The 16495-nt window shown below is 38.6% G+C and overlaps 2 protein-coding genes across 3 annotated transcripts in view; one reads left to right on the forward strand and one right to left on the reverse strand.

Annotated features, from left to right (window-relative positions):
• CALHM4 (calcium homeostasis modulator family member 4) lies at positions 1-4556 on the reverse strand. Its single transcript, XM_028117089.2, has 2 exons — positions 3984-4556; positions 1-393 (listed from the first exon to the last, which is right to left on the reverse strand). Exons 1-2 carry the CDS (start codon positions 4539-4541, stop codon positions 1-3), a joined length of 951 nt encoding a protein of 316 aa, XP_027972890.2. The 5' UTR covers positions 4542-4556.
• A 7916-nt stretch (positions 4557-12472) lies between these two features.
• Positions 12473-16495, forward strand: part of TRAPPC3L (trafficking protein particle complex subunit 3L) — a 36783-nt gene continuing 32760 nt past the window's right edge. For both annotated transcript variants that reach the window (XM_088024261.1, XM_028117103.1), the window contains exons 1-2: positions 12473-12514; positions 15777-15874. In XM_088024261.1, coding sequence (XP_087880387.1) covers positions 12473-12514; positions 15777-15874 — 140 coding nt within the window. The remainder of the gene's footprint in view (positions 12515-15776; positions 15875-16495) is intronic.

The raw sequence follows: 16495 nt of genomic DNA on the forward strand, positions 1-16495 counted from the left end.
CTACAAGCAAGGTTTTAATTCAATACCTTCGAATTTGCTTTCCTCATTAGTCTCATCCACCCTGCCTCTAAGGAAGCTATAGTGACCTTGCAAGTCCTCACCCATGCAGAGAAGACTGGGTGCTGAAATATCTCTCCAGTCCTGACACGAAGGAATACGGATGTGTCTGACATCTTCCTCTCCAGGAATGAAGCCAAAGAGTTTCTTTATGCGCTGCATGATGAGGAGCCGTGAATGCTGCTCGGCAGCTTGTTCAAAGAGCTCCCTCTCGTTGTGGAAGTGGTTGGCCCAGTAGTAGTGCTGCAGAGAGGTGAGGGGAGAGCAGCACCTCGCCACGCAGCGGGAGACCAGGGCAGCGATGGCTGCCAAGGTGATCACAATCCAGCCCAGCATCTTGACAAAATTATTTAAAAGAAAAGCAGAAAACGTCAATATAGAGAATATCAAAGGAACAGACACAGTAAGAGGGATTCCTATGAAACTGAGAAGTAAACTGTGGGAAAAAAAAAGTAAACTGGGGGTAAGAAATTCGTTTTTCTGGGGAGACTGGGTGGTTCAGTTGGCTAAGCGTCTGCCTTCGGCTCAGGTCATGATCCCAGGGTCCTGGGATCGAGCCCCGCATCGGGCTCTCTGTGCAGCCGGAAGCCTGCTTCTCCCTCTCCCACTCCCTCTGCTTGTGTTCCCTGTCTTGCTGTGTCTCTCTCTGTCAAATAAAGTCTTTCAAAAAAAGAAATGTGTTTTTCTAGTCTTGGAAATAATAGCAAGGTGCTGACCACTTGATATGGATATAGGCATGATGGAGGGAATAAGCCCAAGCATTTCAGTTTGGTTTGGGGGCTACAAAGGGTATTAACCAGTTAACTTGGAGTGGATTCGGAGTCCTGTTCTTGAAGTGGCGGATGCTACAACCCACCGGTTACTCTTGTGTAGGGTACCTAAACTATATTCTTTGGTTTTAGATCAACTTTCCTCCCCAAGCCTTAGGTACAGGTCAAGCATCTTTTGGGTGCTTAATAACTATTTGATAATCATGGTGATGAAAATGATGATATGATAGATAATAATGGTAGCTTCTTAAATGCCTTCTTAATAATGTGCTAACAGGTATTCATTGATATTTCTTCCCGAGTTGCTCTTTCCTTTTATTTTTTGTGACCAAAGAAGACCCTTATGTCCCTAAATGGAAAGCACCTTATTATTTTCCTTTTCATTTCCCTCCTCCCTCAAATAGTTATTTGCTACCAGTTTTATGATTCATTTTTGAAATATGCTTTGAAAGGGAAATTAGCTATATTTTACTTGCAATTATTTAGTGCCCTCTTTGAAAGACTGACATAAATGGTTGTTTTCTAGTCTTAGAACTCTTCTTCTTTTAATTACTCTTTTTTCAATAGTTAGTGATTATTACTTAAAGTGAGAGAGGCAACTTCCACACATATAAGGAAGCCAGCCATCAGCAGCCACAGTCCGGGAGGTGAAGGTCTCTCCCACAGCTTGTGATTCACCAGCAGGCCTGGAATTACCAGTGTGAGCACAACAGGACAGATGCACTCAATGGAGGCTGAAACCTACAAAGTGACACCGCAATTTAATTTAAGAGAGGCCAGCACGGTGGAGGAAAGGCCATCTGAGATGCCCATTAATTCATCAGCCATCATTTACTGAGTCCCAGTTTGACCTCCTGCCATGTTCTATACATGGTGGTTGGTTATGGGGACTTAGATGGGAATAATTTAAGATACATTCACTCAACACTGTCTTTAAGCCTAAAGAGGGAAACAAAATAGCAAGCCAAGAAATATGGTAAAATGTGATCCTTTTTTTATATCAATAAGCACAATGGGAGAGAAACGAACTCACTTAAGAAAGAGGCGTATCAGGGAGTACTTCCCAGAGGAGATGATCTTCAGTTAAATATTAAAGAGTAGCTCGCCAGATGCAAGAAACTGAGGAGAGTTCCGATAAGAGAAGAAGAAAAATAAGAGCATGAAGATTTGGGAGAACCTCAAGAAGCTTGTACTCACAGGGCCATAGGAGTCATGTAGAAAAGTGGTCAGGAGCCGGACACTGAAGGACCTCGTAAGCCGTGAGAAGAATTTGGATTTGGGATTGGGCTGGTAGAAAATTATCAAAGAACTTTATATGGGAATGGCGGGGGGAGGGTGCTCATCATTCAATTTGCATTTAGAAAGATAATTTTGGCATGGCTGTGGAAGGTTGATTGAAATTGGGTAAAACAAATGTCAGGAAGGTATTTTAGAATGAGGTATGGGCGGAGAAAGGGTTTGAACTTAATATGATCTTGTGGACAACTCAGAAAAAGCAAACAGAAAGTGTATATTCTTCAAATGAGATTGAAGTTCAAGGTGGTTGTGAAAGTCAGCCTGGTGAAATGGAAAGAGTGTGACTTTTGAATATCTCAATCAGCCATTTATTACCTCTGTGAACTTATAAGAGTTACATAAACTCTTTGAGCTTTGCTCTCCTCATCTGTAAAATGGGGTTGATTATACCTCTCTCTTAAAGAGCAAGGATTAGAATTAAATGTGAAATATTTATACAGTAAGTGATAAACAATTTTTTAAGATTTTATTTATTTATTTGACAGAGAGAGACACAGTGAGAGAGGGAACACAAGCAGGGGGAGTGGGAGAGAGAGAAGCAGGCTTCCCACTGAGCAGGGAGCCCGATGTGGGGCTCGATCCCAGGACCCTGGGATCATGACCTGAGCCAAAGGCAGACGCTTAACGACAGAGCCACCTAGGCGCCCCTGATAAACATCTTAATAAATATTAGTTTTGTGGTCGCTGATCCAAAAACATCCACTGGCTGATGGCACTCTGAACCATAAAACTGTCTTTTCACAGAAGTCTGTGTACGCATTAAATAAGACATTTTATTTTCACTTTAAGAAAATTTTACCAGTGTGTGTATCATCTTAGGTTTTTTTTGAGCAAGAACATTTTGAAAGTTAAAATTGCCCCATTGATTATTTTTCACCTATCTTCACATAACTCCTGCCTGAGCTTTAGGGCTAGTGTAAAAGGTTGAGACAGAGCCTACCTTAATGAGATTTCTAACTTTGCTTGAATCGGGCCGTATGCAACACTTGAGTATACTGTGTGTTGATAGTAATTTTTTTTTCAACAAAAGAGCACTAGCACTTCTAAGTTTAATAGCTAAAAAGTGATGGGTCAAAAAAATGTGCATGCCTGTGCGATAAATAGTTTTTAAAATAATGTATTTTATTGTATTTCAGTGGTTTGCAACTGTGCTTTTTACCCCAAATCCCTCGGAGAAAGTGATGAATGTCAATGATTCTTTCTGTATTGACAAAATGCACTTTTCCACTTCTTAAATTTAACCTGTAAGTGCAGTAGATACAGCCTTTTCCCTGCCTCATCTCACCCCCTTACATAAACTTGTCTAAGGATATTAAATTTAGAGCCATCCCTGGAAATTACTTTAATCATAATTAAGCTTCCTCTAATTTTAGATAAAATTTTAATAAAAAAGAATGAAATATTTCAGAATATGCAAGATGGAATGAAGTAATACACTGTGGCAATAATAATTTTTATAACAATATCTAAATTTTGTTTTTAATATGGATTGTGGACACGATGCTGAGCTCTTTAGATGTATTAGCTCATTTATTACTCACCCCAACCTTATGTGGTAGATCCTATTAATATCTCCGTTTTACGGCAGAGAAAAGTGAAGCATGGATAAGTTCTATAACTTGCTCAAGGTTTTGCAGGTTAATAAATGGCAAAGCAAGATTCAAACACAGGTCTGCTGACTCCGAAGCCCAACATCCTAACCGTATCTATATAGCCGCTCAGTGGAAATCACTCTGATGAATGACATCAAGTTTGTGTTCTATATTCAGATAATATGAGAAGCAGTAGGAATGTGAAATGTTTCCAATGGCTGCCATTAAGATGGGATAGCATAGCAAGAAAAAAAAATCAGGAACTTACTTGTGACTGGTATCTGTGCAGAAGACCTACTTCATCTCTTACCAGGATCATGTCGGATGGAACCGATTTGCCACATGGAAACCCAGCTAGGACCTCTTTCCATTTGCTGGTGCTGATGTTGTGAAACACTGGGTCATGGTCCACAGATGCGAATTCACTTGCCGCACATTCATAGTAGGTGCCTGTCAGCAGGGTTACGGCCAGCCATGTTAATGGGGCAACGAGTGCCCTCCCGGTGATGCTGAAGAACCGAAGACAAGCGAGCTTGAGCTCCAGGGGGCTGATTCTCCTCTGTGGAGGGCCACAGCGGCAGCAGTATTCACTGGTCATGGTCCACATCTGGCTTCTCAGGGCATAGCCGGCAACCAGAAGGATCAAGGCTGGAATGACTAGAAAAGCAGAACCGTAGTAGAAATTTTTTCCAGCCTGACAGGGACATCTGAATGTGAAAGAAGAGCAAAGCTGTTGCCCACCAATGGTCGAAGCAGCAATTAAAGAATTGATAAATGTTCCACTTCTCTGCAGGGAAGACATGATATTGTTGAGAGTCGGGCTCATCGTTGGGAAGCTCGGACACAAATGGCCCTTTCTGATCATTAGACTCCACCAGCTGTAACCATTTTATGGGACCTTACTGGTTTAACTGGCTGGGTCAAGCAACCCAACATCCTCATATGTTTAAAGGATTCTAGCATCTTTCCTTGTGTACTTTGTGAAGTATTACCTGAGCTAATAAATGCACTTCAGATTCCAGCTGGAAGAAGCTAGAGGAGAGATTCATCTGGTACAGGTGATAGGAGAAACAGCTGCCGCGCATCTTCCCACTGAAAAGAGAATGGCCTGCTTGCAAAGCAAAACTGCTGTCATCTTTCCATATGCTGCTTTGTGTGACATGACACCAACAAATAGAGCACTGGGAGCAAAACGGAGAACGTTCTTAACCCTATGCTAGACCAGGATTTAGGTACCATAAAATTATGACATAAGGCATAACAGAAATTATGAAATAATACAGCAATCCAAACTTTAGGGCTGTCTGGAACATCCATAAACTAAGAGTTCTGCCAGAAGATCCCAAAAGCTTTCCCCAAAAGAAGAACAAGACTTGGGTACCCCCTAAAGCCAAATCACAACAAAAACATTCCAACTTTGCATAAAAATGCCCTTGTATTGACAGAATGTGATAAAATAACATGTTGCTTTGTAAGTTAAGTTACGAATTTGTTTATATGCTATCTTTTTGTTACATGAAAATGTGATCCTTAGGTATTGGTAAAATTATATATCTATAAAAAGAAAATGATCAAATATGTAAGGTGTTTTCTATAATCAGAAAATATTTATTATATGACTTCTATATAAAAGGCACTGGACTAGGCTTGGTTGGGCTAATAAAAAGTGAATAAGATATAAATTTCTCTTCTCAAACTCTCAACTGGGTATGGTTAAATACATAATTAGTAAATTGAAACATAATGCTGAGGAATTCACCCAAAATACAGTATAAAGTATTACAGTATAAAATATTTTAAAAACCAATTCAAGGAAATAGAAGACAGATTAAGCAACTCCATAATAGCAGTTCCAGAGGAGGAAAAAAAAAAGAAGGGATAGGCAGAGAAACAATATTTGAAGAGAAGTAACTCAGAATTTGGCAGAATCAAAGAAAATTCTCACATCAGAAGAGTGTTAGATGTTCTGAGCAGTGTAAATAAAGATAAATCCACATATAAACACACCATAGTAAAACTGCAGAGTGTGAAACATGAAGAAGAAATGTTATTAAAAGCTACCAGAAAGAAGAGACCCATAAGCCACAAAAGAATGACCTTAGACCGAGGAGAGAGTTTTCATTAGCAACACTAGAGACCAGAGGCAATATCTTCAGAACGCTTAGTACCAGATACAATATCACTCAAGGCAGAACAAAGTAAAGATAACGAATGTTAATTTTAAAAAGAGATACATAAAGGCTAGGGGAATTTACCACTCACAGGGTCTCATAAAGAGCATTATTAAAGGATATATTTCAATAAGGAGAAAAATGAACTCTAAGGAAAGACATAAGACAAAAAATAATGATACAAATATGATATTTTTAAGTTATTTTCTTTACTTATTAGCTGTAGAATTACTTTTTTACTTTAAGGGATAGAACTAAGGTAATACATGGTTATAATAAGCTATCACTGTGCAAATGGCTAAAATTAAGAAGACTGACCATACCAAATATTGGTGAAGCTTGCAGAGTAACTGGAACTCTCCCTCTCTCTCTCTTTTTTTTTTTTTTAAGATTTATTTATTTTAGGGCACCTGGGTGGCTCAGTCGGTTAAGTGTCTGCCCTCGGTTCAGGTCATGATCTCAGAGTCCTGCGATGGAGCCTGCTTCTCCCTCTCCGTCTGCCCACCTGCCTGCTTGTGTTCTCTCTGTTGCTCTCTCTCTCCCAAATAAATAAATAAAATCTTTTTTAAAAGATTTTATTTATTTTAGAGAGAGAGAGTGTGTCAGGGAGGGGCGGAGGAAGGAGAGAGAAAATCTCAAGCAGACTCCATGCTGAGCATGGAGCCCAACTTGGGGCTTGATCTCAACACCCTGAGATCATGATCTGCGCCAAAATCAAGAGTCAGATGCTTAACCAGCTGAGCCACCTAGGCGCTCCCAGAGTAACTGGAACTCTTATACACTGATGGTGGGAATATAAAATGGAATAACCACTTTGGAAAATTGTCAGTTTCTTTAAAAGTTAACTATGTACCCATTATATAATACAGTCATTTACCTCCTAATTACTCGCTCAAGAGAAATGAAAGCATAAGTCCACATGAAAACTCGTACTTGAATATCCACAGTAGTTTTTTTTTTTTCACAGTAGTTTTGTAATACCTACAAACCGGAAACAATACAAACGTCCATCAACAGGTGAGTAGATCAACAAATTGTTGTATACCCATATGATGAATACTACTCGGCAAGATAAAAGGAATAAACTATTGATATATACCATAAGAAGAATGAATTCAAAAGAATATACTGAATTAAAGAATTTAAGCAAAGGAGCACATGATGTATGACTCCATCTAAAATTCCAAAAGATACAAATTAATTGATACTGACAGAAAATAAACCAGTGCTTGCCTAAGGAGTGGAGGAGGAGAAATAAGAGAGTGATTACCAAGGGGCATGAGAACACTTTCAAGGGTTGTATCATTTTGTACCGACAGGATTTTAATTTATGGAGGTGACTGAGTGATGACACGGAGATGTCAAAGCCGTTGAGAGGAGATTTCTTACTTTCATTTACCAAGAGAAGAGGGCATGCCAGACCATGCGGGGAAGCACCAGGTTTGGTCAGGAGGCAGAAAGGAAGACAGGAGACCCTATGCCAGAGGTTTTATTGGGATTTTCGTGGTAAAGGCAAAGTAAGGCAGGGGAAACAGCTTAGGATTGGCTAGTTTAAAAAGTTCTGGTGGGCTTTGGGACATAAGGGTTGTCACTGCTGGTCTAGTACCTACATGGTCCTGGGTTGATCTAGAGCAGGGGAAACATTGGCTTGATGTATGAGAGACAGATAAGAAGGTGGTTCCGGGTATGGGCTCTGGATCGCATGGGAGGTACAAACTGCTTTGGCTGTTATTATGGTCCTGCAATTAATGGATGCCAACTCGAAAAAGAATCTAAGATAACACAGTTAAAACAGTGGTAATGGAAATGTTAATTATATTGATTAATTTGATGGCTTCGGGGATGTATACACAAGCCCAAACTCATCAAACTGTAAATCAATTCATATTTCATTAAAGCAGTAAAATTTTAAGTATGATTATTAAATAATTGAAATTTGGTGTATAGATCATTCAAAAGCAGGAAAGAAAAGGGGAATATTAACCGGAAAAGAAATTGTAAGCAAAGGGAAAATGATGGTAAAAAGAAAACACAAAATAATGGTAAAAATGAGACCAAACACACCAATAATCACACACACACACACACACACACACACACACAATTTTAAATACCTAACAATTACCGTGTGCTTACAACATGCCAGGCACTGTTCTAAGAACTATGATGAGGTACTAATATTATCCTCAACTTGTTTACAGATGAGAAAACTGAGGCGTGAAGAGAGTGAGGAAATTGCACAGGGTCATGCAGAGATGATGGAAAAATCAGGATTAGGGACCCGGTGGTCTGGTACACACATTTCACCACCGCACCAAAGCAGGAGTAAACTTACCTCCAGAGTGATTAAAAAGCAGAGTCATATTGCTTACAAGGGACACCTAAAACTAGACCACACACAAAGCTTGAAAAATAAAGGTATTGGAACATATTTAACTGGGAAAAATAAAATAACATAAGGCAAAACTGAAATAAAGGCAAAAAGTGTCGAAAGGGCTAATTTGGAACACTCCGTCATAATAAAAGGAACAATCCATTATGAAGATACAACAGTTGTCAACTTGTATGTCTGTGACTGAATAACTTTAAAATACATAAAGCGAAAGCTGATCAAGGTGTAAGAAGACTTCTTATAGTCAGAGATTTTAACCATATCTTTATCAGAATTGATTAAGTTAACATTAAGATCTAAAGGATGTGAACAACAAGCAAGATTTATCTAAGGTATATGTAGTATTCCATCACAGTATTTCCATTCCATTTCATTAGTAATGTCCAATAACAAAGAAACAGATTAATAAACCACAGAAAGAGAATGCTATAGACTAGGGGTGGACCATATAGGGCTCATAGACTAAACTGGCTCACTGCCTGTTTTCTATGGCTTGTGAGCTAAGAATGGTTTTTACATCTTAACACAGTTGGGGAAAAAAAATTGTTCAGTATCTTATAACATGTGAAATTACATGAAACTCAAATCTCCATGTTTACAAATAAAGTTTTATTGGCACATGGGCACACCTCTTCCTGAATTGTCTATGGCTGCTTTCCCACCACAATAGCAGAGTTGAGGGGTTGTGACAGAGTCCATATGTCCATAAAACTTAAACTATCTACTCTCTGGCCCTTTACAGAAGAAGTCTGCTGACCTCAGCTATAGAGGCTGTGAAAATAAACTAGCTAGAGCGACAGCTGTAGATATGGATAAATCTTAACCAATAACTGGGAAGGAAAAACGCAAGCTGTAGGATATGCACAGTATGACAAATTAGGTAAAGTTTTGAAACAAAATGATATTACATATTCTTTGTGGTTACCAACATATGTAGAATTTAAAAACATGAATAGGAATGATAAATATCAAGTTCTGTGTAGCAGTATTAGGAACTCTACTCTGTAGAGTAGAATTCAGGAGGGTGCTGGCTATTTCAACTCTGTTAGTACTGTGTCATTGCTTACAACAGAGCCTGAAGTATATCTAGCAGCTCGTTCAGTAGAGCTTGGAACTAAGAACCACATCTTCCTTATGTTTGTAATTTTCTATTTTAAAAAAGTCCATTTCATGGAACATACGGGAAGTGAGGAAGCAGAGAAGGAAAATGTAGTCCACTCTTTCAGGGAACAATGCAGGAAAGGATGGAGCATTCAGTGATGAGAAATCACTGTTGAGGCATCAATGTCCTGCCATAAGGGAGTTTGTTGATGACAAATTCTTAAGTTTTTATTGTTGTTCACAGTCAAAAGTACTAATGACTTCCTCGGGGGTACCTGTGTGTAACTTGTCCGTGATTGTGAAGGATTACAACTATGACTGATCAATTTCCTTTGGGCCTTTGTAACCAAATGGTCTTTATGCTAAAGAGAGCTTGCTGTCAGCTGTCTCTCCAACATATAAAATGTCTATTCATCAGTGAAGACCCAGCAGCTCATTCACTGAGGACGTGCTGACACACCGACAGGGAGATCAGATCTGACAGCTAGAGCAGTTCTGGGGGGTGGGGTGCTGAGTATATCATCACTCATTTTACATAAAGAAGTTTGGTTAAAATAAACACGAAAAGCAGCCTTAAATAGCAAAAGAAGTTGCAAAAAGATAAGAAGCTCCCGATGCAGATGTGATGGCCATGCCTGATAGTTCATGGGGGATCTCAGATGATGATAACACGCTGACGAATCGGTGCTGCCCTCTGTTAGCACCTCCCTGGTCTCTACCCAGCTACCCAGGTACCTCCCAGGAGACCACTCTCAGGGAGTGACCCAGTTCATCATTTCCTTGCACTGGTTGCTTTGCAGTGCGCTATGATGACACTGAGGATCGCATCATTCTCCCAACCCCAGCTCCAAAATCTGGCCTAGGCTACCAAAAGAACCCTTAATAAAAGAGCAAAAACTTCTCTGCATTATTTTTCAATGATTCCTCTTCCTAGTTTGCTGCCAGAACAGATATTCTCTATCAGCTCTCTGTTTGAAACATACCCTCCCTCTGTACTTTCTTCTATTTAGGTGAAGAAAGTGGAGAAAAGAAAGAGCCTGGGGCACAGCAGGCTTCCTTGGATCCCAAGAGCTGCTGAAGGCTGATGGGTTTCACAGTCTGAACATCAGCAAGCCGGTGTCCCAGCGCCCTGGCAGCAGCTGCGTCTGTGCAGGTTGTGCTCCTGAGAGGGGACGCCACGCAGGAATTCCTTCCTTAAGCCCCGTGCTCCTGGACAAAGGGGCAGGAGAGTGGGGGAGGCTGTCAGCCCAGCAGAGGAGCTGCCTCCTAAGGTACCTGTGATGTCCTGAATCCTCATGGTGGCCCTGATGTCTCCATAGCACAGCCATTGCGGTTTAGTGAAATTGATTCCAGTATCACCACTCCCCACCCGCCAAGCACACAGGCCTTTTCTCTGTTTTTCTCAGAACCCAACATCACCCCCACACTAGGCTCAGCAACGGGCTCTCACCATACCTTAGTAGCTATTGGGAGTCTACCTCTGAAATATCTTGCTCTAACACGGATTGTGTACAATAGAAAAAAAATGTTTGATTTGGAGTCAGCAACTTGAGCCAAAATCCCTCTTTGTTGCCGACTATCCAGCAACTTTGAACAAATTTCTTAACGTGACTTTTAGATTCTCATCCTAGAAAATGGTAATGATTACAGTACTATTTCACAGATGGTAGTTGAATTAAAATGAGATAAAGTGAAAACCATACTGTAAATTGTAAACTTTACGGAAATATAAGGTGTTGTTAATCCACCAGTGAAAAGCAGCCCCCCCACACACACCACCCCCCAGCCAAACTGACTTTTCCTGGGAATAGAGTCATGGAACACAGGCACTAATAGGAATACCCTAATATTGTAGAACCCCATTCGATATACTCATCTATGAGAAAAATCTACAGTAATTGGTGTTTCTATAGTGCATTATAACGTGTTTTATAGCACACATTATTTCTTTGATACTCACAATTATTCTGTGAGGTGGGTATTATTATTGCCAGTTTGCAAATGTGGAAACTGAGCCATAGAGCAATAAAATGGCTTGTCCAAAGTCACACAGCCAGTAAATGGTAGAACTGCAGCTCAGCCCGAGACTTCCAAATTCTCCTAGGCTCTTTCAACTACACCACACTCTTTCAAAGTAGTGAGTAGTCTGTCACTTTATAGCAAGAATTTTCTAGAACACACAGAGCTAATTGACTCAGATGGTAAGAAGTAGGAAATGACTTTCTTAAATTGAGTCTTAGGCTTCTATTTCTGGAAGAGTTTTGATCCTCCACACCCTGCAAGTTGTCAAGATGGGGGAGTTTCTTGTGTTAACCTTAAAGATCTATACTTCTACATAAATAAAGAGAGGTTTCAATAGCTAACATCTCAGGGACTATCAAAAGAAAGCTAAGGGCTTGCTTTCTCTGCCAGAATCCTTATACATTATTAAACTGTAGAACACCCATTTTGAGCAACAGTTTTATGGAAAAAATACCAACACCTCAAATCCATCATTCCTTAAAACTGCTGCTTATGAAAACAAAAGTATCAGATATATTTGAATTCTGTAATCATGCAAGATGGGGGTCTGTGATACCCATTAGAGTTGTTGATTAGGTTTGAACCCAAGATGTAGTACCTACAGATTGCTGATCCTGTCTCAAATTCACACAACAATCAATACAAAGACCGAATAATGCTAACATTTAGATCTATCTTGGATTGTGAAGGTTTCTGTTTGTGATTTTTAGAACAATGCCTTGGCATGAGAGCAAAACACCACTCTTATACTCCCTTGGGCTGAAGAATTTTCAGTAGCTGGTGCTTCTGATCGGACTTCCCACTATCAGCTTTTATGCCTCTAGGTTACAACTTGTACTCACAAGTGAAGCAGTATTTGATCGGTGGCAAGGTACGTGCTCGTAAGCCCGTCCTGCTCATGATTGTTTTCCTCTTCAGCTCAGCAAAGAGCAGCAAGAGAGTGCAGAAGTGGCACTCTTGTCTCCAAGGAAGAAGGAACGTGCAAAAACAGGACGACAGAGATGGATACACCTCTAAAATAAAAGCCGACGAAAAGAAATCGAAGATCGCATTCTTCATCTCTCAAGCACCATGTCTCGCCCTGCACACAGAAAACCAGAATACCATAAAATCGTAAGATCTCTTTATAAACATATTCTCAAAGAGGCCTTTCTTCTACTTCAAAGAAAATGTTTTCTTGAGTGATTTCTGGTTTATTTCAAAAGGTGACACTATCCGTAGACTTTTTTTCAGTGGAGCAAGGAAGTGTTTAGTGGAGTGGATCATAAATCACACCTCTGGGAATAGTACAATGATTTCTAACACACTGTAACAGAATAATTGAGTCTTTATACAGGTTTTAGGGTTTTCTTTTGTGACTAATTAGATCTATAACGTGTCAAATTTATCTCTTGTGCCTGACAGAAAATATGGAAAGATAAAGCAATTCTTTGTATTTCATACTTCATGAACTAGGAAATGAAATGTATATAAAATATATATAAAATAGCGATTATGTGTTAAATTAATGGGAACAGATCAGCAAAAAACTCAGCATTAAAAGATTGCCTTTAGAGATGTATTTCCTTGTCTTAAATGTAAGTATCTATTATTATAATTTGGTATGTGCTATTATCCTTTCTATATACTCCAAGCTCAGAGTTATTTTCAAAACTTAATTACTTGTATATTAGCTTTGGATAAAGCTTCTTCTTTAATCCTCTCATTAGAAGTTACAGATGTGAAAATTTACTGTTATGTTTAAAGCTCTTTTAATTATTTCAGGAAACTGATGAGCACTGAAGAAAATTAAGTAATTTCAGTTATGGGAACTTGGAATTGTATGATTAACTGTCACACCCCAGTTGGGAATGCCTCCAGATGGCCCCTCTGGCATTCTGGGATCTTGATTTATTTTATGTGGGGTTCTGAAATACTAAAAGATATTGCAGAGTGCACCTAAATCACTTCATTTACGTGTCAGTTAAAACACACTTTTATCCTAATGTATCCAAAGTCTCAAATAACTAATGGTGTTCTGTTTTTCATATGTGAAAATGACTGTTTTTATTGTTTTATAAATTGTGAAGATAAATTTTATGTTGACATTTTCTGTGACCGGTAGTATGGATTTGAGACCTACTGGACACTTTGCTCAAGGTACAGCCTTTTACGAGGACACAAAATGGAAAAACTGGCCCTCGTGTGTATTGAACTTGAAACTTAGCTACAAGTAAACTGTAGGTAGTATTCACCCATCAGAATAAGAGAGAAAGAGGAAGAAGAAAATGCCATGATTTCAGTTTGGTCATATTATAAATGGGCACAATGCTGAGGCTCCGGCATGTAAGTAGGGTATAATTTCATTTCCTTTTATCTCTTTTTCAAATTCTTCTGCTTTTGTTGCTAGTGGCAATAACTACATTATTCTTTCTGTCTCTCTCCTTCAACCGTTGCTTATTTTTATGTTGTGCTCTTACCACATAGCAGTAATGTATCTTCTGTGGTGGCTCCGTATATGTTGAGAAGATATTCCATGTATAATTTACAGACATTTCTTAGAGTGTATGCTTAGGTTTTTGAGTTAAATGAGAACAGAATTAAAATTGAATATATTGTGACCCTTTAGTGATTTAACAATATTTTTGTTAAAATCACTTGCTTTATATTTCTTGTTTCCTAGTAGAAATATTAACATACTTTTTATTTTCTATACCTGACTCATAGAGATTAGTCCTTAATGTAATGTCAATTAGTGTATCTAATGTATATTCTACACCCACTTACGACATTTTGATTTATAGTTCTAACATAAATGATGTCCACATATGGACATAATTTTGTAACTATAATTATTTAGATTCTGTCCATTTGAAACTTATTTAGTTATAACAAATATTCTATCTACTTAAACATATTTGTCATAGTATAAACCCATGTATAGGGAGGTGGACTCTGGTGGTAGTGGGTAAATTTAGGAAGTATTTTGATCAAAATTATATAACATTTACAGAAGTTACTTTGTTGAATAATTTTATTGATTTGTTTAACCATTTCTGCCTGTGCTTTAAAAAAAAAAAAGAATACATCTTATCAGGTCAAATGTTACCCTCCATGTTAGGTTACCCAAGATACCTGGGTCTAGAGGTAAAAACACCTCTTCTAAGCTGGAATCCACATTTAGCTTTTCATGTAAATACAAGATTATGCAAGAAGTAAGATTATTTTCCACAGTGGTTCCCTTTCATGCCTCCCTGTCCCACCCACCTCTACTTCAAACAGGCCTTCTTTCGTGCACCTCAGAGGTAATTGCTATGTCAGAGTGGAGCTTGCAGTCTCAGGCTCCACCCTGGCTCTGCCAATTGATGGCTCGTTGGACAAGTCACTCACTCCTTCTAGGCCTTATTCCCTCCTCTGTAGGACTAAGAGCACTGGAATAAATTATCCCTAGTATCTCTGTCCTTTTCTTAGATAGTATTCAATAGCAGAAGCAAAACAGAGAGACTTTGTCAAATGGATTGATTGAGATTTGTGTGTTCTGTTTCCCATACTTTCAACCTCTCTGTGCTAAGCCAAACCTAAACTATTCTTAGTTGTAGTTTTCATATTCAGGTCACTCTGAAAATAGGCCATATTTTGGACATCTATAAGGAAAGTACAAATTCTCCTTTTTTCACTAAGTATAAATAAAACAACATCTCACAAATTTGCTGCTACAGTTGAGTTCATCCTGATGGTCTCCTTGGCAGATCTGGAACCCATTAGGGATTGTGCAAACTCAAGAGAAGTCTCAACCAATTATTCCTTCCAGCTGAAAACATGGTCGGCCGATACCAAAGGCCATTCTAGAACAACAGAAATTTATATTAGCAATTATTTTTTTAAAAACCTTGCCCGATGATAATACCTTGCAAGCTATATACTATTAGCAAACGCATAGAAAGATTTCTCCTGTTAAGAAATTTATTCCAGGGCGCCTGGGTGGCTCAGATGGTTAAGCGTCTGCCTTCGGCTCAGGTCATGATCCCAAAGTCCTGGGATCGAGTCCCGCATCGGGCTCCCTGCTTCTGTGGGGAGCCTGCTTCTCCCTCTGCCTCTGCCTCTCTCTCTTTCTCTCTCTCTCTGACTCTCATGAATAAATAAATAAAACATGAAAAAAATAAAAAAAAGAAATTTATTCCATATCACAGCTCTTTTCTTATCAGCGATGGATCCAAATATAGGTACAACTTGTTCTCAGAAGTCAAAATTGTTGCAATAATTAGGAGGGTGGGAAAAAATGAGCAGATGATCTCAAAGGCTGCTTGCAGTTGGAACATTTTGTTAAAAAAAAAAAAATAGAGTAGCACATTGTCCATAGCTTTGCCTATAAAGTAACCAACCCTTTTTTCTCTAGAACAAAGATCTCTTTGTCCTCACCTATGGAGCTCTGGTTGCCCAACTGTGTAAAGATTATGAAAAAGATGAAGATGTGAACAAATATTTAGATAAAATGTAAGTAGAAGTCTTTTGTTCTCATGGAATGTATATTGTTAATATCCTCTGAATTTTGTCCACCTCTAATGACTTTGCCCTACTTCACGAGCTCTTCTATGATTTCAAAGAATCACGTTTTAAAGCTGAACATCATTTCTGACAACGGCCATTTGGGTTGTCGTAAAGTATAAAGTAAGAGGAAGGAAACTTTTTTCTATGAAAATCAAGCATGGAACATATTCTTTTTAGGTCAAAATCATTTCTTTGCTAGTCACTTGTAAGCAAAAGTATGGTAAAACATTGTTCTTTTAACAATGTTACAGATCATCAAATTTGATTCTTTTCAGCAGTCTTTTGTTCTAAGATAACTCCTTCTAATATAAATATATGCTTATGTAAGTATAGACCATCTGTGGAAGGATATGCCAAAAATTGCTAATGGCAGTTGCCTGAGAGAATTTGGAGACAGGGGATTACCCATAGAAGAGAGATTTACTTTTTCCTCTGTAGTGTTTTTATTGTTTGAATGCTTTTATCATTGCTATGCTTTACTTAAAAATATATTAAAGGGAGAAACCCACCCTTTCCTTTTTTTTTATTATGTTATGTTAATCACCATACATTACATCATTAGTTTTT

Source organism: Eumetopias jubatus, unplaced genomic scaffold (assembly GCF_037043125.1).
Source record: "Eumetopias jubatus isolate StellerSeaLion01/CBP00866 unplaced genomic scaffold, mEumJub1_p1.0 scaffold_6, whole genome shotgun sequence".
NCBI classification, from domain to species: Eukaryota; Metazoa; Chordata; class Mammalia; order Carnivora; family Otariidae; genus Eumetopias; species Eumetopias jubatus.